The sequence below is a fragment of the Podarcis erhardii genome, assembly GCF_964252035.2.
Source record: "Podarcis erhardii genome assembly, chromosome: Z".
Taxonomy (NCBI): Eukaryota; Metazoa; Chordata; class Lepidosauria; order Squamata; family Lacertidae; genus Podarcis; species Podarcis erhardii.
Genome location: NC_138504.1, coordinates 25,237,099 through 25,262,554, shown reverse-complemented (window position 1 = coordinate 25,262,554; position 25,456 = coordinate 25,237,099). Strand labels below are relative to the sequence as shown.

Below are 25,456 nucleotides of genomic sequence, written 5' to 3'. Positions count from 1 at the left end.
ATACAGAAACCTTCTGAATCGTGAAACTACAGTAACCCAGGTGGAAAATGTAATCTCTTAAGGAAGCAAATAAGGGCAGACAAATAGCAGCTTTCGGTTTTTATGATGCATGTTTCGCCAGTCATTATATTTTCAAGATGGGTTCATGTGTATTTGCTAAAACACAAGATGAAGTGACTGAGTATTTTTACAGATTATCTGGGATTAAATTGGGCTGTCTCAGCTGATTTGGTTAGGCAAGATGGGGCTAGTTTTTTAGTTAATGCTAAACCAGAGCTAAATGTTATGGGCGCAAATCTAGGTTATCCTCAGGTTCATGTACTCCTTCCTTTTCCAGTGCCACAAGCAAGGAGTTTGGAACTTTTGCTTCCATTTTAGATTAATTACTGCTTGCCTGTCATCCACACCCACCAAACTGCTCTTAATGTTAGCAAGCCAACTTCAAAGGATAGTTTAAAATGCTGATTTGTTACAACAAACCATAAGATTAAACACAGTTTAGGGCAGTGTTTCCCAAACTTGGGTCTCCAGGCTGTTTCTGAACTACAACTCCTATCATCCCTGGCTAGCAGGACCAGTGGTCAGGGGATGATGGGAATTGTAGTCCAGAAACAGCTGGAGACCCAAGTTCGGGAAACACTGGATTAGGGTTTGAATGTTCTAAAATGGTTCCCATTTCCTTGGAATTGCCAGTATTTTCTATAAATCCTCTCGCATCTTTTTTCAGGGTGTTCCTGGTCCTGAAGGCTTTCCTGGTCCTCCTGGGTTTCCTGGTCCTCCAGTAAGTTTGTTTATGCCATGGCACAAGAGTTTGCTATGTTTCCACTCCTCTAGTTCTTTTAATACAAAGGGCTTATAAAGAAGGCATAAAGCCATTGGGGAGGGGGGTGATCTGCGTTTATCCAGACGTTGTTGGACTCTCAACTCCCAACAGCCACAGCTGGCATGGCTTCTGGTCAAGAATGGTGTGAGTTGCAGTCCAACAACATTTGGAGGTTTCAGATGTTTTATACAGTGGTATAAAATAAGTGAGGTGCAAGAGCCACTTCCCTACATTATCTCTTTGAAGTACTTTGAAGTGCATCTACATGGTGCAATCTCCTGTTGCTGCTCTCCAGCAGCTGAGCACTGACTTGCTAGTCTTCCCCTTCTCCCCACTTTCTTGGGTGGCCATGATCAAGTTCCACAGACATTAAAACTTAGTAAATCTGATTCCATATAATCTATAAGGACTAAATATTTTAGGAAATTTTACAACCCCTTTACAGTCCAGTATAAATATTTTAGGAAAATTTACAGGTCTAAGGAACACTAAGGAATAAATATTTTAGGAAAGTTTTGAAGCATGAGATAAATTATCTGAATTGCATCAGTGTTATAAGCTTTCCTACTTACTATCCCCAAAGACAAATATTGTTTTTGGCTTCTTGGGTTTGTGGTAGTAAACATGATCTATGTTTTGTTGAAGAAGGGAAATGCTCTTTTTTCACACATCCCATTTTTCAGACCAAAGAGTCATGCAGAATGCATGTGGGCATTCCATATGTTCAAGAGCTCTTCCCTTTGCTTGTATGAGCCACAGATAATGCCAGATATATGCATGGGACCCTTGCTGCATACTGTGATGTGGCTGTATGCTCAGCTGTGCTCCTGAAACATTAGGTAATGGAGCAGGAAGTCAATGATTTGCAAGGGTTTTGTATGACCAAGTTACCTGAGCCATAGCAGCACTGGTGAGAGAGGACAGCTGAAAGCTTTTCACCCTTTCTTGAAAAACTATAAGTCACAGCCATCCAGTGAAGTGGAATGTTGGAAGATTCATTAGAGACCAAAAAAAGAGAGTAATTCTTCACACAGTGCAAACAATGGAATTCATTCCCACAAGAGGTACTGATGGCCACCAATTTGGATGGCTTTAAAAGAGCGTTAGACAAATGGAGGAAAAGGCTGTCAATGGCTACTAGCCATCATGGGTACAGTTTGTTCTGCCTCTGTGTTGGAAGAAGTATGCCTTGCTAATACCAGTTGCTGGTAATCGCAAGTGGGGAAAGGGCTCTTGCACTCAGATAAGATATATGGGAAGTAGAGCTTCCTGTATTGCTTAGCTCCCTTGCTGTACAGCAGAGGAAGACAACATGATGCCTCCCAGATGTTGTTGGACTACAGCATCCATCTGCCTCAACCAGCATGGCCAATGGTCAGAAATATGGGAAATGTACAGTGCAGCAACATCTGGAGGGCATCCTGTTGGCTACTCCTGGTCTACATGTAATAGTTTTATGGTTATGCCTAAGAATATCCTCTCTCCTTCCCACCTGCATCCCTTTCCATTTCAGCTCCCTGCCACTGGAAAGCCCTTTCATCTATTATTATTATTATTTCATCTGTTGTTATTATCTGACGTTATTACAGAGGCAGAGGAATCCTAACCCTGCTGATGAACAGCAGGGCAGAATGGAGCAGTGTCCAGGGAGGAAATTGGGAAGGAGATTTTGTTCTGTTTATCTTTGCCAGCTTCCCAATTGAGTAAAGCTGGGACCTCCATCACTGTAAAGCCCTCCTCTCCACCAGCAGAGACTATACGCCAACCCAAGCCAATATCATGGAGTGGGATGGAGTTCCACTCTTAGGGTCCTGTGATACATCTTTTTGTGTTTGCTTTTGGTGGTCGACTCCTCTTTCCTTTCCTCCCCAAAGTGCCTTATTGTTACCTTTTGGTTTTCCATTTTTTTTGTATTTGGGCATGAAGAAATCCCAAGCCTCTTTGCTAAGCTACATGAAGCCTCCATTCAGGTTAGGAGGGAGAAGCTAGTTCTGTACCTGGCTGATATTCTGTGAGGCTCTTTACCTAATATGAGGTGAACTGTGTAAGGTTCACACATATGCCAAGCGTTACTCATGCCCTCTTCAATGTACAGAATTGTGACATAGACTTCGGAATTTGTTCAAACACAGTTTCCAGTTATATCCAAACAGGGAAACTGATTTAATCTCTGACTGCAAATCAGGGTATCTACAGGTATGAATTACAGATTTGAACTACGGATATGAAACCAAATTGTTTCTATCTGTAACTTCAATGAAAATACCTGTGCCCCATTGTTTCTCACATGGAGATCATTTGCTTTCTATATCTTGGGCTTGCATTGTGTTTTTGGTTTGCATGCTGAGGTGTGGATTAATCCAAGTGTCTTTGGCCTTTTTCCCCCCTTTCAGGGCTTTAGGGTTTTCGGAGAAAAGGGAGAAAAGGGTGTACCTGGTTTGCCAGGGCCAAGGGTAAGTAACTTCACAAAATCCATCCTTTGCTGTTATGGAAGGTATCTTTGTGGGGGTGGAAGTGAGTGGTGTCACTGGGCTTAGCAGGCTTGGTCGGCACTAGGGGTCTTGGGGGGGGGGAGTGGGGTCCTGACTGGGCTGTCTTTGGTTCCACGCAACTCCTGCTTTCACTCCCCACCCCCTAGCAGCACTATTGTCCCAGCTGTCAACTTGAGGCCTGCCTTGGCAGCAGTACTATAACAGCTGCTCAGCTCCTGGCTGGTTCTAGTGCCAGCACCACTGGATAATCCTTCCCACAAGTGAGATTGGGAGTTTAGCAGCAGCAGCAGTGCCATCTTGGAGACCAAGTGGTAAGGAGGAGCATTCCAGAGTGTGTGAGCCCTTGACAAAGCTATGGAAAGGGCCATGAATAAATGGTAGTTCACATGCTTTGTAAAAGGTTCAACCCCTGGCATCTGCACATAGTGCTGGGAGTGACAGCAGCCTGAAACCCTAGAGAGCTGCTGCCAGTCAGTGTTGACAGTAGGGAGCAGTAGGTTTGGCTCTGAGGCAGCTTCCTGTGCATCTGTGTTCCTAAATGCCTCCACTACGCTAGGTGTTCATGGTGCTTAGGGTTAGTTTGCAATGCGTTCACCATTAGTCATGTCTTTTATTACTTGGTTAGAAGTATATTTTAATACTTACTTGATATGTTTTTAAGCATTTTAGGCTGCAGCCTGAGCTCCACTTAACGCCAGGCTGCAAGGGATTCAGACTGAACAGTGGTAGGGCTGGGTGGTATATCAATATATTGTCCAAAACCAGTTTGAAGTCCATATTGTGATATCGGTTTCATAATTTTTGACCTGGCAATGTATTGTGAATCATGGTGTGTGTGTGTGTGTGTGTGTGTGTGTGTGTGTACGTGTGCGCACACTATGAAAATATCACAATGTAGAGGAGACCATGAAGCCAGCCAATGCCTCTACATAGCTCTATCCTTATTTCAGACATCGTGATATAGCAGTATATTGCAATGTGTAACTGGTGATATATCACAATGTTGAAAACCAGGTATCGTCCAGCCCTAAACAGTGGTATCCTTTTGTTCTCTTCTCCTCTCCTGATTAAGAGGGCCTCTCAACTGCTGCTGATCACAAGGGCAGATGGGAAGCCAGCTAGTGGTGTCCTTGCCAGTGGAGCCTGATAGAACACTCTCCCCTGGGATGGGGGGAGATGAGTTGGCATGCAGTCCACTGCATCCTGAGCTGGCCTCACAATCTGTGCTTGCCACCATTGGGCCTTGTTTGAAGGTGGCCCAGGGATCAGGCCCAATCTGCCTGCCCAACCCCCTGCAACCCCAAACTTTCAGGTACTGCTGCTGTGGGCATCTGGGCTTCAGATTCAGGGGTGGCCCCATTGCTCTACAGAGCCCCAGTGGTTGCCGCGGGGAGCCAAACCATTCCATTTAGATAAAGAATAAATGTCCAGTTGACCTGACTTATAACGCCAGCAGCAACTCACTCCATGTGTGTATTTTCCTTAAGAGTTATAATAAATAAATAAATTCCGAAACAATACAAACATGCTCCCTTACGCTCCCTAAATAAAGCCTTTGGCTTGGATCCTAAGAAAAGTTAACTTTAGGAAGTTCAAGGAAGGACAGCCTCCTTCCCCCCTGCAGCTACTTCTGACCCCTGAAAAGCCCCGTCAGGAGGTCAGGGGCCCTTCTTGAAGAAGCCAGGAGGGAGGAATTGATGGGAATCTCCTCTTTCAGTTAGCTTTTCTTAGGATTCAAACCTAGTTGTGGATTATTCCTTCCCCAACCCTACCCTAGGAAGCTGTTGTTTCTTCGTGGTCCATGTGTTAACCTGGACATATTCGAAATGTAATCCATACCATAATTTCTACAGTTCTTTGAGTGGTTTTGTAAGTCTTGAACAGTTTCAATTCATGATTTTGTAGGACGGCAAGTGGGGGAGGGGGGTAATTCTCCTTTGGCCACCAAGAGTCATGTCCTGCCGGCAAATACCAAAAACACCACCTAAACTTGAGTGTGGCACAGGAACTTTATGTAGCTAGCCACTGGTGTGAATACATGCAGGTCACGCTATCTGAACGCAGTGCATTTTCAGGAAATGGCTTGCTAGGTAAGTGTGAGTGTTCGCATAACGAGTCAACAATTTCCATTAATCCCTATGGGGAAATTTCTAATGCGTTCCTGACTACTGAATTTTGATCTCAAAATGACGAGAAAGCCCAGGAAAACCCTTTGAACCCTTACAAAAGGCAAACAAGGAAGGAAAAAAATGCTCTCTTATTGTTTGATCTCTTCCCCTTCCTCCTCACTCCCACCATGATTTCTGGCAAAATGGCTGCCATGGACCACCAAAAAAGGAAAGAAAGAAAGAAAGAAAGAAAGAAAGAAAGAAAGAAAGAAAGAAAGAAAGAAAGAAAGAAAAAAGGAAGGCTTATTTAAGGCTGCTTATTTGTTTATAGTACTGCACACAGATCTGGCTGTTTGGATATCTGCATCTGCGATATGCATAGTGAGGTTTGGATACAAAGTCTTCATGTTTGGATAAGTGATTTTTATTTTTTTTTATAACGAGCATTTGGATAGTGGGATCTCCATGTAATAGTAAAAGTCAAACCAGAGTCAGGCAGTCTCTTGAGGCCTGCAGAAATATTCAATACTAACTTTTGCCTTCTTTCTTTTTAGGGAGATATGGGATTGAAGGGATTTGATGGAGGCCTAGGGAGACCGGTAGGTAGTGACTTCAAATTCCACCATGTGCCGTATTGGCAGCCACTGGCAAAATGGTCCTTTTTGGTGGTGGCCCCAAAGCTGTGGAATCAGCTTCCAAGTTCTATGCAGCACATCCCAGGACTTTGTGCCTTTAAGCAGGCAATGAAGACCTTCCTTTGCAGGCGGTTTTTTGGCTGTTGAGAATGATTTGGCCTGGATTTCCTGCTTCAAGTATGAGTTCAACTAGAAAACCTCAAGGAGCACACCACCACCAATCCTATGATTCTATGTTGTCTTTATGGTCAGCTCATTGTGTCAACCTGTGATTGTTGTAATGTCCTTTTGCAGTGTTACTGTTGTATTTGCACTTTTAATTACAAAAATAGTAAGCCACTCCGAGAATAATAGTTAGAAAGCAAGCTATAAATTTCCAAATAAATAAATAATTTTCATGCAGGGCTTATCAGGTGAACCAGGATTTCCGGGACGGGATGGATCACCAGGAGGAAAGGTAATTTCCTGAACGGAAACAAGAACCACAAGTGCTGATGTTTAAGATATATGGAGCAAACAAAAGCATTTGAGCATCCAATACAGTAAGCCTGCAACTTACGCACATTTAACTTGTACACATTCAGCTTGATATGCTTGGTTTTTTTTTTTTTTTTTAAGGAAAGCAGGTGGGCATCTGGGAAAAAGGATATTGGTAGTCCCACCTACCATTGACTATATTTTTGATTGTATGAGATTTTGGCTTTAGGCATGATCCCAGAATGTGAACCCCGTGTAAGTTGCATGCTCACTGTATACTTATAACAACAAATGCAGTTCTCTGTCAATCTATATGTAGCCAAAATGGCACCATCCATGCCCTAGGGGAGGTGAAGGTATCAGCATTGGGGCATGGAGCAGGGACCAGGTTTTGAGAAATACCCCCACAAAAAAAGTTTTAAACCCACCTTCCAGGATAGAAACACAGTGAAATAAGGGTTGAGTGGCCCCAGAAACTGGGGACAGTGGGATGGAATGGAGTATCCTGAAAAGGGGTGCCGCTAGCCAGCTGTAACATTGAATAGGAGCACTCCATGATGTAACTTTTTGTTGTCAGGTCTAACTTGCATAGGTCTGTGTTGATTTACAATTCAGCTCACAAAACAAATCTCAAATGCCAGAACAGCCATTGCAAGAAGAAACAGAATCCGTTTCAAAGAACTGTATTTGTAAAATATTTCAAATTCTGCTATTGGCAACTGTAATCATGTTGCATGTATGACATGCATGCATACACACATTTCATGTATACATATATATTGCGATTCATTTTCAGGGCGACTTTGGGGATGTTGGTCCACCAGGTCCTACAGTTACTGTTGATGGAGAAGGTGCCGTGGTCTCAGGTGCGTTTTTCTTCTTCATTCTCTTGCAAAGGTTTTGATATACGATACGCCTGCATCTTGCACCCATCTAACTTGAGAACTTTCAACTATGTGAGATTTCAACTATGTGCAGGCAAGATGGGGATGCTGTTGTGAGAACTTGTGGGAAGCCAGATTGTCCCGTGAGATCTCATGAGACCATCCCTACCGGTCCCAGAGCTGGCACACTGAGCAAGTCTTGCCCAAGAAGCAAAGCTGAGTGTTTAATTGCTATTTTCCTGCTGGATAGCCCCAAGTGGATCTGGCACAGGAAAAGCTTTTAAACTCTGTACTTTCCTTTCCGGGCAAGGCCTGCTCAGTGTGCCAGCTCTAGTCTCTCCCTCCTTGTGGCAGGCTAGCTAGCTGCCAGGCAGGGCAAAGCATAGCACAATTTTGACTAAACATAAGGTTGCCAGGTTTCAAAAAGTAAAAAGCAGGGCACCGCAAAAGTTGGGGTACACAGCCACTGACACAGACATACAACTTTTCATCAATGGTCCTCTGATAAGGCTAGATCACATGTTACAGTTCATTTTATACAGCAGTTAAACAGTTTGCACATTATAAAGCCCACTCATGTGTCTTCAGAACATTTTTTTAATTAGTTTTTATTGGGAGGTTTTGTGTTACAAAGCAAACAGATAAACAACAGCTAATGTGGGATCAAAAGGGAAGCAGCACAGCAATCACATGAAAGCCTCGAGTCGAAGACTTGGGAAATGTGGCTGTCAGAAATCAAAACTTTTATTATTGAGCCCCACCATGGAGTTTCCAAGGGCTAAATGTGACCTAAAGATGCAATCTGTGATCAGATGTGCTGGTGTCTTTAGCTCCATCCTAATTTCAAATGAGTGAAAATTCCCCGCCCCCCCTTCAGACTTCCTCACTCACTGTGAATGAAGTCAATATATACAGAAATGTTAGTTAGGGATGGTGCCAGCATTCATTATTTATGATCATCAAAAAAATTATATTCCGCTTGCTCAGAGGGGGAGAATGGGAAATTGGGAATTGTTTGTTTGCATGCATTTTTTTTTTAAAGGAAAAGAAAGTTGATTTAAAAGGCAACAACATCACTTAGTGTTGTGGTCTTGGCCACGATGAGTGAACATGGTATTTTGGTGAGATGAATGCAAGATAGGTCTGAAGCCTTTTCCTGTTCCTTTTGTTTAATGCCAGGTCCTCCTGGAGAGCCTGGGACACGTGGAACCCCCGGCGCTAGAGGTGACCAAGGGTTCGATGGTTTACCAGGCCTTCCTGGCCAAGCAGGGTTTCCTGCACTTACTCCAGGTAATCCAGTTGAGGATCCTTGCCTTAAGATGCAGAATTCCAGTGGTATCTGGACTGTTTGCTTCCTCTTCTTTTAACTGAACAATCTGCATGGTAGCTCAAGGGAACAGAGTGGCTCCCCTGTGAATACAGTTTGCAGAGTTTGGGACTTTTTAGTTTGGAAAGAAGGCAAGAAAGAGGGGATGTGATAGAAGTTTATAAAATTATGATTGGTGTGGAGAAAGAAAAGTTTTCTCCCTCTCAATACTAGAAATCGTGGACATACAATGAAGTTGAATAATGGAAGATTCAGAACAGATAAAATAAATGACTTCTTCATTCAGCACATAGTTAAACTATGGAACTCACTTCCACAGGAGGCAGTGGTGGCCACCAACCTGGATGACGTTCTGTATAGTTTAACTGCTCACAATCATAGACAAGCATTTTAAGAGATTTGCGTTATGCGTTGTTTCAGATTTGACTTTCAGGTGGTTTTATCTGTTCGCATTTCATTTTGCTGTTAAGCAGCTTTGAGACACTTTCTTTTTGTATAAAGTGACTGACAACTGGAATAAACAACAGCAACAATCTTTTTAATGAGTATTTATAAACTACAACTCATTTTTTTAAACAAAGATTTATTGGGGTTGTACAATGAAACATAATAAGATGTGGAGCCAGTGATCAACACTGAATCAAATGAAGTCTCTAAAACACTTCACGAAACAGGAAATGTTTTTGGCATGCGGCAAAATATTAAAATTGGAGCTGAATGAGCACTGATTTCAAGTGTTCTGTGTCACACCTGCTCCTATGCTGAAAAACTTCATTTACATGGAAACAAAACGAATTTGTGATAACTGGGGGGGTGGGGGTTAGTGAAGAGGGCTTCTGCAGGTGATTGCAGTGATCTGGACTCTGTAAAAAGGATGGTATAGCTCCCTTCTTTCTTCTTATGTTCCTCTTCTTCCACTGTTAAATCCTCCCATTAACATTTCATCAATTACAAAATACTGACCTACAGGGGGAATGCCCTCCCAGTGCAATAGAGGGAAGTTTCTTGCTCCTCCTCCTCCTTTTTTTTTTTTTCAGCAATTAAAAGAATAAAGATAGATATTAATAAGCAGATAATTTGATAAAGTGTTAATGACTGGAAATGTGAAACAAATCTTGTCTGTCTTAGGTTCCCCGGGTCGTATGGGATTCCCAGGTGATCTGGGACCAAAAGGAGACATGGGAGACCCAGGCAGAGAAACAATTGGGTTGCCTGGTCCACCAGGCAGAGATGGAGATCCAGGTTTGCCAGGTCCTCCTGGGTTACCTGGACCATCATGTAAGTACATTACGGTGCTCAGTTTTTGTACTGCATGGTGTAGTGGCTACAGAGTTGGACTAGGACCTGGGAGTCCAGGGTCCTAGTCCCCACTCAGCTGTGAAGCTCACTGGGTAACTTTGGGCCAGCCACTGGCCCTTGGCCTAAACTAGCTCACAGTGTTGCTGTGAGCATAAAATGGGTGAGGGGTAGAACCACGTACATCGTATTGAACGCCTTGGGGGAAAGGTATCAGATAAATATAAATGAAATGAAATCATATTCAGCATAAATGTCCTCCCACTCCTCCCCATGCTGTGAAGAAAAAAGTGAAAATCCCACAGTGCTGGTGAAATGTCGCATGTTCATGGCCTTGTGGTTTTCCACATTCTTCCACCCCACAAATACACGGTGTTTTTATGTTTGTTTGTTTAAAAGTATTTCTAAACTGCTTAATATGTTTTTAAAAACTGAAGCCCTATAAAAATAAACATACCAGAAATTCTTGAGACAACAGTCTCAAGAAACAGTAATTTCCTAATCACATCTTCTAGTCCTGTGGGTCAAGGAAAGCCCAGGCAAAAATATAAATATTTACAGGACATCTGAAGCAACTGGTGGATGGTGCTTCAAGTTTGGGAGGTGGAAGGGTATCTCATAGTGCAGGGGCAGTGTTCATAAATACTCTTTTGGGAGTCACTGCCCTGTGGTATGGCGAAGGGTACAGTTTGATCAGTTAAATTTCTACAGATTATCCCAAGTGATCTTACAGGTCTATGCAGGGACAGGCAGTCTTTCAAGTAAGCTTGTTCTGAATTGTTTTATTCCAAATCTTCAGTTCCCATATTTACTCCGGGAGCGATCCTTGCTGGAGAACCTGGGGAGACAGGAACCCCAGGACAGAGAGGGCCACCAGGACTGTTCGGGGCAAAAGGCTACAAAGGTGAGCAGATTTTCCATGGCCCTTGTGCATTTTCACCCAGATCTCACCAAGAATTGAACATCGCATGGTCCTTTTGTTCATGGAACATGGTGACTGCAGGTGGGGTGGGATGAAGAGGAACAATGCATTTAGGAAATTTGGAGGAAGAGGCATAGCTTTTTGGTAGAATGTGTGCTTTATATACAAATGCCCCAGGTTTAATCCTTGGCATCTCCAGCAAGGGCCTGGAAACACTTGTGTCTGAAACCCTGAAGAGCTGCTGCTGGTCATTGCAGACCATGGGCTGTATCCATTCTCTGTCTGCTAGTACAAGGGGTCTTGCACTAGCAGGTGTGTGAGTTTTAGTGTTGCACAGCAGAAGACTCAAGAGCAGCAGCTGTGCTAGCAGAAGCTTTGTACAACAGCTTCTGCAATCTATGGTGCAACAAAGTTACTAACATGGAATTCTCTTGCACAACAGTGTCCCACTAGTGGAAAACATTTAATCAGTGGGACAAGTATATTGCTAAATGGCTTTAACTTATCACTATGTTGGATATGGATTCCCCTGATATGGGGAAGCTGTGACCCTCCAGATATTTGCTAGACTAGAGCTCCCATAATCCTTGGCCACTGATCATGTTGGCTAGGGCTGATGGGAGTTGAAATCCAACAACTTTTGGAGGGCACTAGATTGGGGAAGGCTAGATGGACCAGTGGTATGACAGAATATCACTGTAAATTTGAAACAACATATTTGTGTGTGGTTTATAACTTCTGCAAACTTCTGGATCTTTGGAGAGTCCAAATGATTGCATTATTGTCCCTTTAAATGTATCTCCAGAGAAGAGATGTGGCGCTTCGCGTGAAGTTTTCAACACTGTCAACAGCTTTTCCAAGCCTTGCTAGGCAAAACTCCAACAATGGGAGGAATTAGACAGGGACCCTTAAAAGTGCAAAGCAGGGTCTATGTCAGAGAGCTTAAATGCCAATTAAGGTGAAAGAGGTGGGGCTTCATATGCATCAGGAAATGAAAATCATGGGGAAGTGGAAATAAGCCCTATTGAGCAAATATTGTCTTAATTCTACCATCATGCCAAACCATGGCTAGCAAAACATAACCATTGTTTGGTTTGTTTTCTGCTAACCACAGTTTATTAATCAGCCAGCAAAGTAGAATCAGAAGATATGGTTTGAAGTCAGCTTGCATACCCAGGTTTGTGCTAATCATGGTTTGAAGTGATGTCTGAATTGATATAAAGTTAAGGTATTCACACTCCATCCAAGAAGGATTTTCACTTAGGAATTGGTGTGTTGAACAGATGTGAAGACAAAAGCAGACAAGTAGCTCTATAAATCGTGGCTTGTTTGGTGGATGTTGAGAGGCTCTAGTCATGGTTTGAGTTCTAAACTGTGGTTACAGAACTGAACCATTGTTTCCCAGGTGAAGCTGGAGATTGTGCTTGTGATGGAGGGATCACACGAGCAGGCTTGAAAGGGGAGCCAGGTGCCCCTGGTCAGCCTGGAAGACCTGGTGAACCAGGCCCAAAAGGACCTTTGGGAGATCCAGGAGATGGTGCACCAGGGCCACCTGGTCAACAGGTAAGTAAATGTTCATCCCTAAACATTGTCCATGCTTCCCACCCAGTCCTTTGTTACAGTTTCCTAAGAAGAAGCATCTGTATATCTCTTTGCTTGCTAACTATTTTTTCATTTGTTTGCATCCAAGGGTTTCTTTGGTCAGCCTGGTCTTCCAGGCATCAAAGGAGAGAAAGGAGAACCATATCTGTCCTCAGGCAGAGGCACCAAGGGAGATCCAGGGAATGTAGGCCCCAGAGGGCCTTCAGGCGAATCTGGAGTTCCTGGTAGGGATGGCATACCTGGTTTGCCAGGTCGACCAGGCCCTCCAGTAAGTGTTTTTTCCATCTGCCTGGGCATTAGAGCCCATTATTGTTACAACAGGCTGTGTTTTGTGATGTCAACAACATGCCATGCACCGTACAGAATACAGAAGGGGTGAAGTCCCTGACAAGAAGGCTTTTCGAGGTTGGCAGAATCAACAGACCTGGGGAAAATATCTGAAGTGGCTTGGTGGGGGAGTCTTGCATGGAGGAAAGTCTCTAAAAAGCCCATATTTCTGGTTTTTGCAAGGGTAGCTACCAAAGCAATTGGATAGACAATATGGTGATCAAATGCTGAACAGTTGCGGGCTGTAATTTTGACCACAGTTCATCTATATGTTGGTCTTAATGAGTTGTGGAAAAGGAAAATTCCTTGGTCTGAGTCATTCTCTTAATCCAAGCAACCATGGAGGAACGTCAATGTAATATTCAGAAAGCCAACATTCCTTCTAAAGTATCCTACAGGATAATGCGATCATCTTCATGGGTGATGGATGAGCTCTCTCAGATGTGGATAATATTGCTTGGAATAAACCAAACTACTTGCCAAAATAATTGGAAAATGGTTTTGCTGAATATGAGTTAATTTGAATTAATCTGGAATCCAATATACACCCCACTAAAGTTGTGACAGAGACCAATCCCTACCATAGTGCCCACCTTTAGGAACTTTTCGCCCTTTTAACAGTGATTTTGCATGCTCCCTTCTTTCTTCCTTCCTTCCTTCCCACCCACCCACCTGGCTGCTCCTGGAAACAGAAGAACATGGGGAAGTGGGGGTTTCTCACTCCTCTCTCTGGCAAAGCATCATGTGAGGTATAAGTAGACCTGGGAAGCAAAGTTTTCCCAAGAGCTACTGCAAACATCAGAGATCCATAGGACCACAAGGAGGATGAGAGTGTGGGGATTGGTTGGTTGTAAGGAAGGAGATGAATTATTCTCTAGTTCAGATTAAAAACCAAGCCAGATAACAATTTGAGGGGTTGCAGTTTTCGTCTTGTATTTAAATGATGAGCTGCAGTAAACTTGGATTTTTTCCAGTCAATAAATCCAATCTTCTCTTACTTGGAGATTTTTTTAAATCACTTTTTTTGTTTGTGTTTAGGGTGATGGTGGATTGGGCTTTCCAGGAGACAAAGGTTTTTCAGGGTTACCTGGTTTGAAGGGTCGGCGTGGAGAGAGTGGTCTTCCTGGAGTTGGTTTCCCAGGCCCAGCTGGAGTTCCTGGGCCTCCAGGTGACCCAGGAATTGACGGATATCCAGGGCAACCTGGTCCCCCAGGTGCTCCAGGTAAGTTATTTGGGGTTACTCTTTGAAACAGTAAACAAAGCCCATGTGACATTTATTGCTGAATGCCAACCAAATTTCTAATTTCTCACCTTACAAGCAGATTTTGTACATATATGGTAGAAATGATGGAAGGCTAGAAGTAATTTGAGAATGGTGACCTCGATTGCAAATGAAATACTTGGGATAGGGTTGATAGAAGATTCATTGTTATGTCTTCTAAATAATGTAAACGATCATAGGATATAAAAAAAGTTTTTAAAAAGTATATTCACAGATGCTACTTCGGCAAGGATCTCCTTTGCACACCTGGAACAGATAGCTGTAAAGCAGGTGGGGAGCCTTTCACCCTTCAGGTGTTGCCTGATTACAACTCCCATCATACCTGGCCATTGGCCATCATTGCTAAGACTGATGGGAGATGTAGTTCAGCAACATCTGGAGGGCCTAAAGTTCTCCACATGTGCTATAAGCCCAAATAAGAAAGAATTAGGGAGCAAATGGCATTTGTTAAATGGACAAGAATGTTACTGTATAGAGAAATGACAAAAAGAAAAATCAGATGAGTAGAAGTTGCAGTGTGTGTGTGTGTGTGTGTGTGTGTGTGTGTGTGTGCAAACTGCTTTGCAAACAATGGCAGGGCAAAAGAGTGTGGTAGGGAGCATAGCACAGAGGGCAGTGTCACGCACCTCCTCACCATGGCCTGTAGAAAGAGGGCAAGTGTCAGAGGCCACTACTGCTCTCCCTTGGCAGCTGTGGGTCAGTGATTAGTACCAATGGGCCCTTGTAGGGTGCCAGGACTTTGGTCTTTTCCAAAAGGATGCTGAACCCTGATTCCAAGCCTAAGTGAGCCAAAATAGGTTTGAAATGTTCCTTCTGTTGAGGAGCAGTTTCTATGTTATTGTTTGAATCACTTTGGAAAGTAAAACAAAAAGATCCTCCTTATTCCTAGGTTCCAATGCCAGCTTTTCAGAACAATTTTAACAATGGCAATGTGTTCCTTCCTTTTCTTCTGCTGCTTTTGTTTTGTTTTTAATACAATTTCTAGCTTGTGCCTATTTTAACATTTTGTTTATACATTTCATCTTGCAGCTTTAAAAAAAACTGTGTCAGGCAAAACAGGCTTTCGTATATTTCTCTGCCCAAACCACACACACCACTCAAAAAATATTACTTCCTATAATCACAAGGGCCTGAAGCTTTATGAATTTCCTCTCGACTTGATCGACTGCCTTTGTGGCCTGTTTGCAGTACCTGTGAATATAGGAGAATTATGGTTCAAAGGAAATGACTCTTCGACTTGCTGGTTATTCTTTTGGCTTTATGTTTTTATTTTTCTCCTGCCTTTGTTTTTAACCTCTCCTCCTTTGCTTAACCGGTATAGGTGATTGCTGCTGCGGTGAGGAGGTTGGTAATGAAGTCTTAGACGCTCAGGGAGGTGAGAGTGAGGCCAGTCATGAGACTTGTGATGGGAGAATTTTCTTCCTTTCCACTGAGGCACACAGAGAAGCAGGTTGCACAATATTTTGGGAGGGGGGCAGGGACACACTTGGTGGTTGCAGCAGGCTGATGGGGATGCAGCCAATGGAGAGCTTGCTTTCATGTGCTTTTTCCCCGCCCCCCAAATCACGTGTTCCCACGCTAACCCTCTGCTTCCTTGTGTCTAAGTGTTTCCACGTCTTTGCTTATTGCATGTGTTCCTCACAATGGCAATGGAACAAGTTGATATATATTTCTCTTTCCCTTTGGGGAAGGACTACAGCTCGATGCAGAGCACATGCTTTGTGAGCACGTTGGCATCTGTAGGGAGAGCTGTGAATGCCCCCTGTCTAAAATTTTGGAGAACTGCTGCCAGTCAGTGTACAAAGTAGTAAGCAGCATGGAACAATTGTCAGACACTGTATAAGACAGCTCCTTATGTTTCTGTACTTTGAGGGAAGAGCCATATCTCCATGATAGAGTACATACTTTCAGCGCTTTTTTCTGGGGGTACTCAGGGGTAAACAGTACTGGTACGATCCCCTGCCCAAAAAAATGTTAAAGTGTGGCAGTTACTGCAACAACTTCATGGTGAGTACTGGCACCTTAAAAAAAAAAAAAGCACTGCATGTAGATGTTGAAGGTCCAAGGTTCAATCTGCAATACCCCCTGTCTGCAATCACATTGTAGAATGAGCAGCATTCAGCTAGGTAAACAAATGGTCACAACAGCTTCATGGGTTCCTCTGTACCTCGGCATAAGTCACACATTTTATTATTATTTCAATGGAGATTGAGGGGGACCTTGTGATTGTTTTTCCTGACCAAGAATCAGAATTGAATTTGCCCTTTATCTCAGTTTTCTTCTTCTTCTTCTTCGCTGCGCTAGAGACAGCATCCTATATCCCAGACACTGGCTGCCTTGAGGCATTTTGTGGGGAAGATCCAGACCACACATTTTAAACAAGCCCTGTTGTAGCTGTTGTGCAAGGCAGATTTGTTTCTCAGATACTGAAAATCCTAAAACACTTTGCAGGAGCATTTGTATTTCTGTGAAACAGAGGGTGTTTCCACGTGGAATTAACCAGACAATTAACCAGTGTAATAAAGAGAATGTGGGGGCAAGGCCTAGGATCATTTGGTCCATCACATGGGGCCAGGAGTGGCGGACCTGTGGCCCTCCAAATGTGGCCGGACTCTAAGATTATGGGACTTGGAGTCCAACATCACTTGGAGGGTATAATGGTTCCGCCATCCCTGGACTGGGCCATTCTCTTTTGAACACAAATCCTCCCCACCCTTCTACTGCAAGCCTTAAGTATGAGCAAAAGTCAAAACAGGATTTAAAATAAAGTTAGAAATCATTATTCTCTGGTAGGTTTGGAAATGTTACTCTTGAGCGCTCTTTAATCAAGAGGATTCATGGACCTGTTCAACCATTATTGACCAAGTAAAATTTGACACACATTTCCCCCCCCCCCCTTTAGGTATAACTTTGCCCTGTCTGATTCCTGGAGCATTTGGTCCACCTGGGCCTCCAGGATCCCCAGGATCTCCAGGTATGAAATATTATACACTCCTTGCCCTGTCCTGCTGTGAACCTCTCTGGTTCATTTTTCCTTCAACAATGTGAAAAATGAAATGCAACCGTCCTTCAGAATGCACACTTCTCTGAATGTTGGGAAGCAGTTCTCCAGCCAAATCATGCTTTTTTAAAAAAAGAAATGTGTATATTAGGACAAAGTGTGTAGGAACATGCATATATTAGTGGAAAATAGCATGCAAAAAGCTTTTTATGAAGGAAAATCATGTGCAAAATGTGTCTGTTAGAGGGAATGCTGGCAAATTTTTTGTGAGAACTTTTTATTTCTTGTGCCTAACTGATTTTGTTCCTCACCCATCTTCAGGCTCCAAGGGCAGAAAAGGTCTGCCAGGCATTCCAGGGCAGCCAGGATTAAATGGCTTTAAAGGGCCGCTAGGATCACCAGGGTTAGTAGGGCCTTCAGGACCACCAGGTAAGAGCCAAGATTGGAATCTGACTCTGAAATAAGTGGGCCTGATGGGAGTGGTAGTCCAAAATAGGTGGGCACCAGGTTTAGGGAAGGCTACTTTAAGTGCTCATACTACCTCACATTCCTTACCCCCCTTTCATTTTGCAATTTTCACAACAGCCCTGTAAGGTGGGTCTGTTTTAATTGCCTCACACTCTTGCAAGTTAAACTACAGCCAGATTGCCTAAAGCCATCTTGCAAGTTCATGATAGAGGCAAGTTTTGACCACAGGAATTTCTGATTCATAGCACAGGGCCAAAACGGAAGTCGTGGGTCTATCAGTCATGTGTCAGTCCTGTTTTTGGGCAGTTTCCACTGACTGACTGCAGATATAGTTTTGCATTATTCTCATTTTAATCTTCAATTATTATTTTCTTATTTTAATTCTTATTCAGGCTGTAACATAAAAGACATTACATCTTTGCTCTTGTTTTTATCTGAGGCTTCTCTGGCATTCGTGGAGAGCCAGGGCCACAAGGATCCCCAGGACCTGACGGGACGAATGGATTGCCTGGAAATCCAGGCTCCCCTGGTTTGCCAGGGCCAAGGGGGCTGCCTGGTGAAGTGTTTGGTGCTGAAAGCGGAGCTCCAGGGCAACCTGGTCTGCCAGGATTGGCAGGAGATAAAGGCATCCTCGGGGAACCTGGCCTTCCAGGTCCGAAAGGTTAGTTCTGCTGCTGCTAGAGTTGGCTGCTGGTCTGAGAGAGCCCATGATGCAGCCATGATGCCTAAGGTAAGCAGGTCTAGTTCTGCTCAGTGCCTGGATAGGAGACCTGCCTGGGAACCCCAAGTAAATTAAGATGAAAATTTGGGGTCTGGTACTTTCTGGTTTTTCTAATACAGTGGTACCTCGGGTTACATTATCTTCGGGTAATGTAACTTTCGGGTTGCGAACACGGCAAACCTGGAAGTGTATACTTCCCAGTTTTGGCGCATGCACATGCACAAAATTGCTCTATCGCGCCGCACGGGTGCGTAGAAATGGCGCCTCTTGTTGTGGATTTTTTGGGTTGCGCACGGACCCCTGGAATAAATTAAGTTTGTATCTGGAGGGTCCACCGTAGTGCGGTGGAGAACCTCTGGCCCATAGCCATACTAGGCTTGCCAGGGTTCTCCATTTAGCCAAGCCATGCCTGTCTGCCATATTTATTGTCCTTTGAATGTAGGTGTCATACTGCATTTCCTTGAATTTTGCAACATGCTTTTCACATCTCAACCCATGGATCTGAAACAGCTGTTTCAAGGGGCCAACCACTTCTCTCTTTTCAGGTGCAGATGGGAGGCCAGGTCTGTCAGGTGCGAAAGGCGGACGTGGGGAACCAGGCCTTCTGGGCATTGATGGACCACGAGGACCTCCAGGACCTGGCGGCCCTTTTGGCATTAAAGGAAAGCCAGGTCCAATGGGAGCAGTCGGCTTCCCAGGATCACGAGGTAAGTTATGTATCAAATGGGAATAACTACCTTCATGGGCAAAAATTGGGTCGCATCTGACTATCTTCTACACAGAGTCGGCCTAAGTTAGTCGTGCCCATGAATTCCAGTGGGTCTGCTCTCAGCAAGACTGACACTGGATTCTGTAGCCCCCTTTCTTTGCTTTCATACAGCTTGGTAGGATTATAGTGATGGGCCTATAAACCTGTGATGCGATGCCCATATTATTGGGGAGCCTTGGGTGTTGTCGGTCCTGTTCCAAGCAGCCTGGGTGTTCTGACCCAAAGCAAATGTTCAGGTTTGCGCCAGCAGAGCAAGACAAGGCAAAAATAGGGCAGGATCTAAGTTCTGACAAGGTAAGTTAATGGTTTCAGGTACAGTGGCACCCTGGACAGCTCCAGACATTGTTCAGCTGGAGACTACATAACAACATAGTCAGAATGTCGTTCCAGCACCAGTCAACCTCAGTCTCCTTATTTAAAGTGGTCCAGTCCTTCAAAGGCATTAGTTTATAGAGCTGCAGTTCCCAGGGTGTTTTTAGTAATCAATACCTCTTCCCAGGGAACTCTTGAGAAGTGTCGCTCTCTGAATGGGCTCTCCTAAACAACTTGCAGCATCCTTAACATACTATAGTTCCCTGAATTCGTTGGGAGAAGCCGTGACAGTTAAAGTAGTATAATAGTGTTCTAAGTTCATGCTGCTGTTGTGGCCTGTGTGTGTGGAGAATGTTTTCATGGGTTTGTGGCCCAGAGGCTCAAAACATCATCTGCAAAAGTGGTAGGGCAGGGTGGCTCCTCAACATTTTGTAGCTATAAAAGCAGCTCGCCTGTACTTACACCTGTGCATGGGTCGCTCCCAGTGAATCATAGTTACAGGTAAGCACCACCATTTTCTGAGTCATTCATTTCATTCATGGCCCTTGTGCTTTCTCCCTCTTCATATGTTTTTGTCTGTTTTTCCTCACCTTGTTTCTCTTCCATTTACCACCAACCCCTCCATTTCTGACGTCACTCTGTATTGCTTTCTGGGGTTCTCCACATAGGCTGTCAAGGTGAGAGAAAATGCACTGTAGCATAAAAGCTCCTGGACTAACAGCTATCTAGCTTTTAATGCTACAAGACTTGCATTGACTGTAGGTGACACCCCTTATTTTAATCATAGAGAGAGAAAAACCAATAACAGCCACAAAACATTGTAGTTCGTATGCTCAGATATTGCAACCAACCCAACCTGGACAAGGCTTTTGTGTTCTGGGAATCCCCAACATGGACTTCAGTTTCAATACAGTCCCTCTTCCCCTTCCTCCGCTACCTCCATCCATATAATATAAAACATATTTCACTGTTTGTTTTAAAGAGGAAAAAAATCAGGATGTGACTTTTAAGTGCTGTAATTAGAATCTTACAAAGCTTGTTAGCCTGGTTTCTTCCCCAATTTTAGATGCTGCTTTCCCCAGAAACAACCTGATTTATATATATATATAAAAAATGTATTTGAGCATTCCTTTTTCTATGCTTCAACCCTTCACTATGGTGGACCAAACCACAAAACATTTTTAAAAATTAAAAATTTTCAGGTGGAAGCAAACTGAGCAAAGAGTTCAGAGGCTAAATTGGCTAAATTCAGCCCGGCTGATGCCATTACTGTGACCTCCCCTGGGAATGACCACAGATTTAACAGGTTTTGGAAATAACATCTGGAATGCAGAATGATGGAAGCGATGGTGGAAAATGCACCTTGCATCATTGGACCTCTTTTTAGCAACACACATTCTTTGGTTCAGCACAAAGGTGGGGGTAGCGAATGGAATCTGATGTTCCAACTTGTGGCCTGGTTATTTGCAAGTATGACTGAGACGCTTCCCGAACCTTGGCTGATAAATCCTAAATTAACCCAACCATAAGGGGTTTCGCTATTGGCAGTTGTGTAGTGGTGTAGACAGTAACCTTCCTAGGCCTTTTAATTGTTAGATAACTAATGCTTATTATTTATTTATTTTTGCATTTCTAAACTCGTGCATATTAGAAAGGCTGCATAATTTTGGGGTTTCATCCTCTCGTACGCAATGCGATGCTTAGCGCAGAGGCGGATTGAAAGAGGGGAGAGAAAGAGAGAATGTGAAATTAAGAGTCCCTACTTGTCTCGATTCAGGAATTCCTGGAGAAAAAGGCAGAAGTGGTGATCCGGGGGCACCAGGCCCCATTGGTATGAAGGGCTTCCCTGGTCTTGTTGGTCTCCCAGGACGTCCTGGTGAACTAGGGTTACCCGGGACACTTGGCCCTCCAGGTGCAGATGGAAATCCAGGTTTTCCCGGATTAAAAGGTAACGAGTGTCAATATTCAATCTGCGTAACCATGTATTGTAATGACAATAATTTTGTCTCACGGCACTTTTTTTAGATGGAACATCACACTGTTGCCAATCTGGCACTGGCACCCTCCAAATATTTTGGATACACTATGTTGTCAAAGGCTGCCTTTGTAGGTAGAATGTTGAACGTGGGTGTAGAAGATTCAGGTGGTGGTGTTAAATGGTTGGTTTGCAATTACAAAAACAACAAAACAGTATAAAGGCAGCAAGATATAATACCATACCTCAGCAATAACATAGGAACAGCCACAGAAAGCAGTATTGAAAGATTGTCTCACCCCATATATTCCCAACTGATCACTGTGCTCCACAGGTGAAGGCCTCATGCAGATACCATCTTATCAGGAGAGTCATTCCACACAGAGTAGGAATTGGGCGTTTAGTGTAGGGTTTTTAAAAATTATTATTAAGGGCAGTGTTTTCTTTAAAAAAATGTTTAGGTGTACTCTTATTTTTCTACTCATATTGAAATACTACCCCTCAATGAGGCCAAATTTAGATTCACAAAATGTTTAGGGGTATGCATCCCCCTGTGTCCCCCCAGAAAGGAAGCACTGATTAAGGGCTATGCAAGAAAGGAAGGAAGGGGGGGGGGAGAGACTTTTGATATGTGAGGGCTAAGTATTGCCAATGTGGCAACATATTCTCCTATCAACCTTGGAGGATAGGTTCAGCCAGAGGGCTCAGGTAAGGTGCGTCTGCCCGCAATATTATGTGACAGAAAGGTCTAGGCCCTTTCTGTCACAGAAAGGGCTATTTCCAAAAGCTTAATTTCCACTAGCCTTCAATTGTCCTAGGATGTGTGTGTCAGGACTAGGTGGACTTTGCCTCACTCCGATTCCAGAGTGGACTTTCCTAATCCAATCCATTCAGACCACAACCCAGATTAAATCAATGAACCGCTTCAGAATCCTCATTCTGGTGGATTCTGTTACAAGAGTCCAGGGGTTTAACTGTGTTTAAACATTGGCTTTCCAGTAGATTTTGTTTTAAAATTGTTTTCCATTTCCCTGGAAATGGGACGGAATGGACTTAGTCCTATCTTCTCTGACAAATGGGAAGGACTAGACTAAAATGAGTTTGCTCATCCTTAGTCAGGACCAGTGGCGTAGCATGGGGGGTGCAGGGGGGGCCAGCCGTACCGGGCGCAACATCTGGGGGGGGCGCGCGCTCACCGCCTTCGGAGTCGCCGAAGAGCCTCGGGTGCAGGCTGTAGCAGAGCCCCATGTCTCGCGGAACTGACGAGCTGTGCGCGCGTCCGGGCTGAAGGCGTCCGGCAGGCAGCGGCTCTCAGTGCTCGCCGCGGTCCCCGCGCGTCAGGGCCGCGGAGGGTGCACCAGGCAGCCCCTCCTCACAGCCCCGCCGACGCCGCTGCTACAGCTGCTGGGCCATGTTGCATTTTCCTCGCCTCTCTGCCCTCCTCCTTCTCCGGGCAAGCAGCGTCGTTTGGGCGGCAGCGCCAACAGCAACTCGCCTCAGATCACCTGACACGGACCCGCCGCCACCGCCGTGGCTACCTTATCGTAAATACCCCAGCCCAGGCAGCAGCAAGAAGAAGCTGGCAGCGGCGGCAGGTTAGGGGTTAGGGGCGCAAATTACTTGCCTTGCCCCGGGTGCTGACAACCCACGCTACGCCGCTGGTCAGGACCTAGAGGTGGGAGGCTAGATGGGTCACAACAGCACCACCACAGCCATACAAATATATGGTAAAACAATAGGGAGCAGGTCCCCACATGCATATTTGGGCTAGACTTGAGTCCTGGATCTGCAAAGGTGAAAGACTGATACTGTAGATCAATGGTTCCCAAATAGCTAAGTACTGTGGACCCCTTGTTTTTCAAAAGCCAAGCCATGAAAATTTTGATACCTCTGTGGTAGTTTTTGTTATGTGAATGGTGCCACAGACCTCCTGGGTGAGTTATGCAGGTCCGCAGACCAGCAATTGGAAACCATTGCAGCAGGCTACTTTCCAGTTTTTCTGTGTGTAACAAATTCAATTTGCTGTTTGATGCTAGGAGAAAAGGGCTTTGCAGGTGTCATTGGCTTCCCTGGAATGCTAGGCTTACCCGGAATCCCAGGGGTGAATGGGCCAAAAGGAGCTTCCGGATTACCAGGAAGAGACGGAAATATTGGGTTTCCTGGACTCGATGGTCTAAAAGGTAAGGCTGGCAATTTGGGATTGGGCCAAGCTGGATGGGCAAAGCCAGACCCATACCAGCTATTTTGGGGGCCCAATTCAAGGTGCTCGTGTTAGTGATTAAAGCCTTCAATGTCTTAGGCCCCAAATATCTAAAATATGACCTCTTTCCCTAAAGACATTCTCAGTTCCACTTCCCTCAGAATCTTAGGGGGTGGTGTCCCAGGAGAGGGCATTCTCTCTTCAACCCCTAAGTTGTGAAATTCCCTCCCCACAGAGCTATGTCTGGCACCTTCACTATACAGATTTCATTTGCAGTAAAACACACCTCTTTACCCTGTTTTTTGATACTTGAGATGTATATCGTTAGGACTCATTCACATTAATTGATGGTTTTCAATGTTGTGTTTTAAATTGTTGCGACCTACCCAGAGACCTTAGGGTAAATTTGTGTGGCTGGGAGGTGTCTTTATCATTTCACATCATGTCTCTCTTTTCACTTCTTCAGGAGACAGAGGTGACAGTGGTCCTCCAGGACCTCCTGTCCTTAGACCTCCAGAACTGGTACTTGCATTCAAAGGAAGCAAAGGAGAGCCTGGTGTTGCTGGGAATGCAGGGTTTACAGGACCTAGAGGTACTTGTGGGAGTTCACATAATACCATCCGGTTTCCATTGTTGTCCGTAACCAATCGTTCACCTATTTAACAGCCTAGAATGATGTCACTTCCCCTTTTAGAGAAACGCCAAACCACACCACATCATACGGCGGGAGGGCATTCCACAGGGCAGGTGCCACTACTGAGAAGGCCTTCTGCCTAGTCGACCCGCTCCCAGTGGACAAATTTTATGATATTTGGAATTCAATTACATAAGTACTATAGTAAGTTAATATCTGGTTAACTACAAAAACAATTCCCCCTCTTTTTTAGTAATGTACACAATATATTTTTTATTGTTGTTGTGTTTTGTTTTCTACATGGGTATTGTTCCTTGTTTCTTCTTCTTTTTGTGTGTGTCTTATCTTACTCTGTGCACTTGTAATTTTGTTCCTTTATTTTTCAATAAAGAATAAAAAATTAAAATATTTATACAAATTTCTGTAGATATCTGAAGGCAGCCCTGTAACGGGGAGATTTTAATATCTGATATTTCCTTGTGTTACTTTATATTCTGTTGGAAGCTGCCCAGAGTGGTACAAATAATAAATTATTATTATTATTATTATTATTAGGTACATGGGGCGCTGCTTCACCAACATCAGCCAGTCCTCAGCCAGCCATTCTTACTTAACAATCAACCCAGGAGGTGGCAGCACTGCCCATCTGCCTGCTCTTTCTTAGTCACAGGGCTCATCCACACTTCACCTTTTGCCCCATGTTTTTTAGACACAGGTCTGTGCTTTGAAGCTCCGTGTCCAAGTGCTTTCCCTTTTTTCATAGACTCTTAGAATTGTAGAGTTGGAAGGGGCCACAAGGGTCATCCAGTCCAATCCCCTGCAATGCAGGGAATATTTTTGCCCAATGTAGGGCTGGAACCCATAACCTTGAGATTAAGAGTCTCATGCTCTACCAGGGCTTCCTCCCCCCCCCCCCATTTTGTCCCGCTGCTTTCCACAGCAAACCCACTCTTTATTTGTTATTTATTATTTTATTTTATTTATTATTAATAATTTATTTACAACATAATCCATAACAGCTCATTTTGTTGTTGTTTAGTCGTTTAGTCGTGTCCGACTCTTCGTGACCCCAGAGCACGCCAGGCACTCCTGTCTTCCACTACCTCCCACAGTTTGGTCAGACTCATGTTGGTAGCTTCGAGAACACTGTCCCACCATCTCGTCCTCTGCCGTCCCCTTCTCCTTGTGCCCTCCATCTTTC

General features: G+C 44.1%; 1 protein-coding gene across 4 annotated transcripts in view; it reads left to right on the top strand.

Annotated features, from left to right (window-relative positions):
* The window catches only part of COL4A6 (collagen type IV alpha 6 chain), a 173,782-nt gene that overhangs the window by 121,484 nt on the left and 26,842 nt on the right, over positions 1-25,456 (top strand). For 3 of the 4 annotated variants that reach the window (XM_081846894.1, XM_081846893.1, XM_081846895.1), the window contains exons 14-32: positions 728-781; positions 3,217-3,276; positions 5,978-6,022; positions 6,462-6,515; positions 7,332-7,401; positions 8,599-8,709; positions 9,875-10,024; positions 10,842-10,946; positions 12,370-12,527; positions 12,655-12,834; positions 13,932-14,115; positions 15,497-15,550; positions 17,078-17,149; positions 17,498-17,605; positions 18,084-18,305; positions 18,911-19,072; positions 21,224-21,394; positions 23,458-23,601; positions 24,088-24,213. In XM_081846894.1, the coding sequence (XP_081703020.1) occupies positions 728-781; positions 3,217-3,276; positions 5,978-6,022; positions 6,462-6,515; positions 7,332-7,401; positions 8,599-8,709; positions 9,875-10,024; positions 10,842-10,946; positions 12,370-12,527; positions 12,655-12,834; positions 13,932-14,115; positions 15,497-15,550; positions 17,078-17,149; positions 17,498-17,605; positions 18,084-18,305; positions 18,911-19,072; positions 21,224-21,394; positions 23,458-23,601; positions 24,088-24,213 (2,230 nt within the window). The remainder of the gene's footprint in view (positions 1-727; positions 782-3,216; positions 3,277-5,977; positions 6,023-6,461; positions 6,516-7,331; positions 7,402-8,598; positions 8,710-9,874; positions 10,025-10,841; positions 10,947-12,369; positions 12,528-12,654; positions 12,835-13,931; positions 14,116-15,496; positions 15,551-17,077; positions 17,150-17,497; positions 17,606-18,083; positions 18,306-18,910; positions 19,073-21,223; positions 21,395-23,457; positions 23,602-24,087; positions 24,214-25,456) is intronic. The other variant, XM_081846896.1, reaches the window with a different exon arrangement.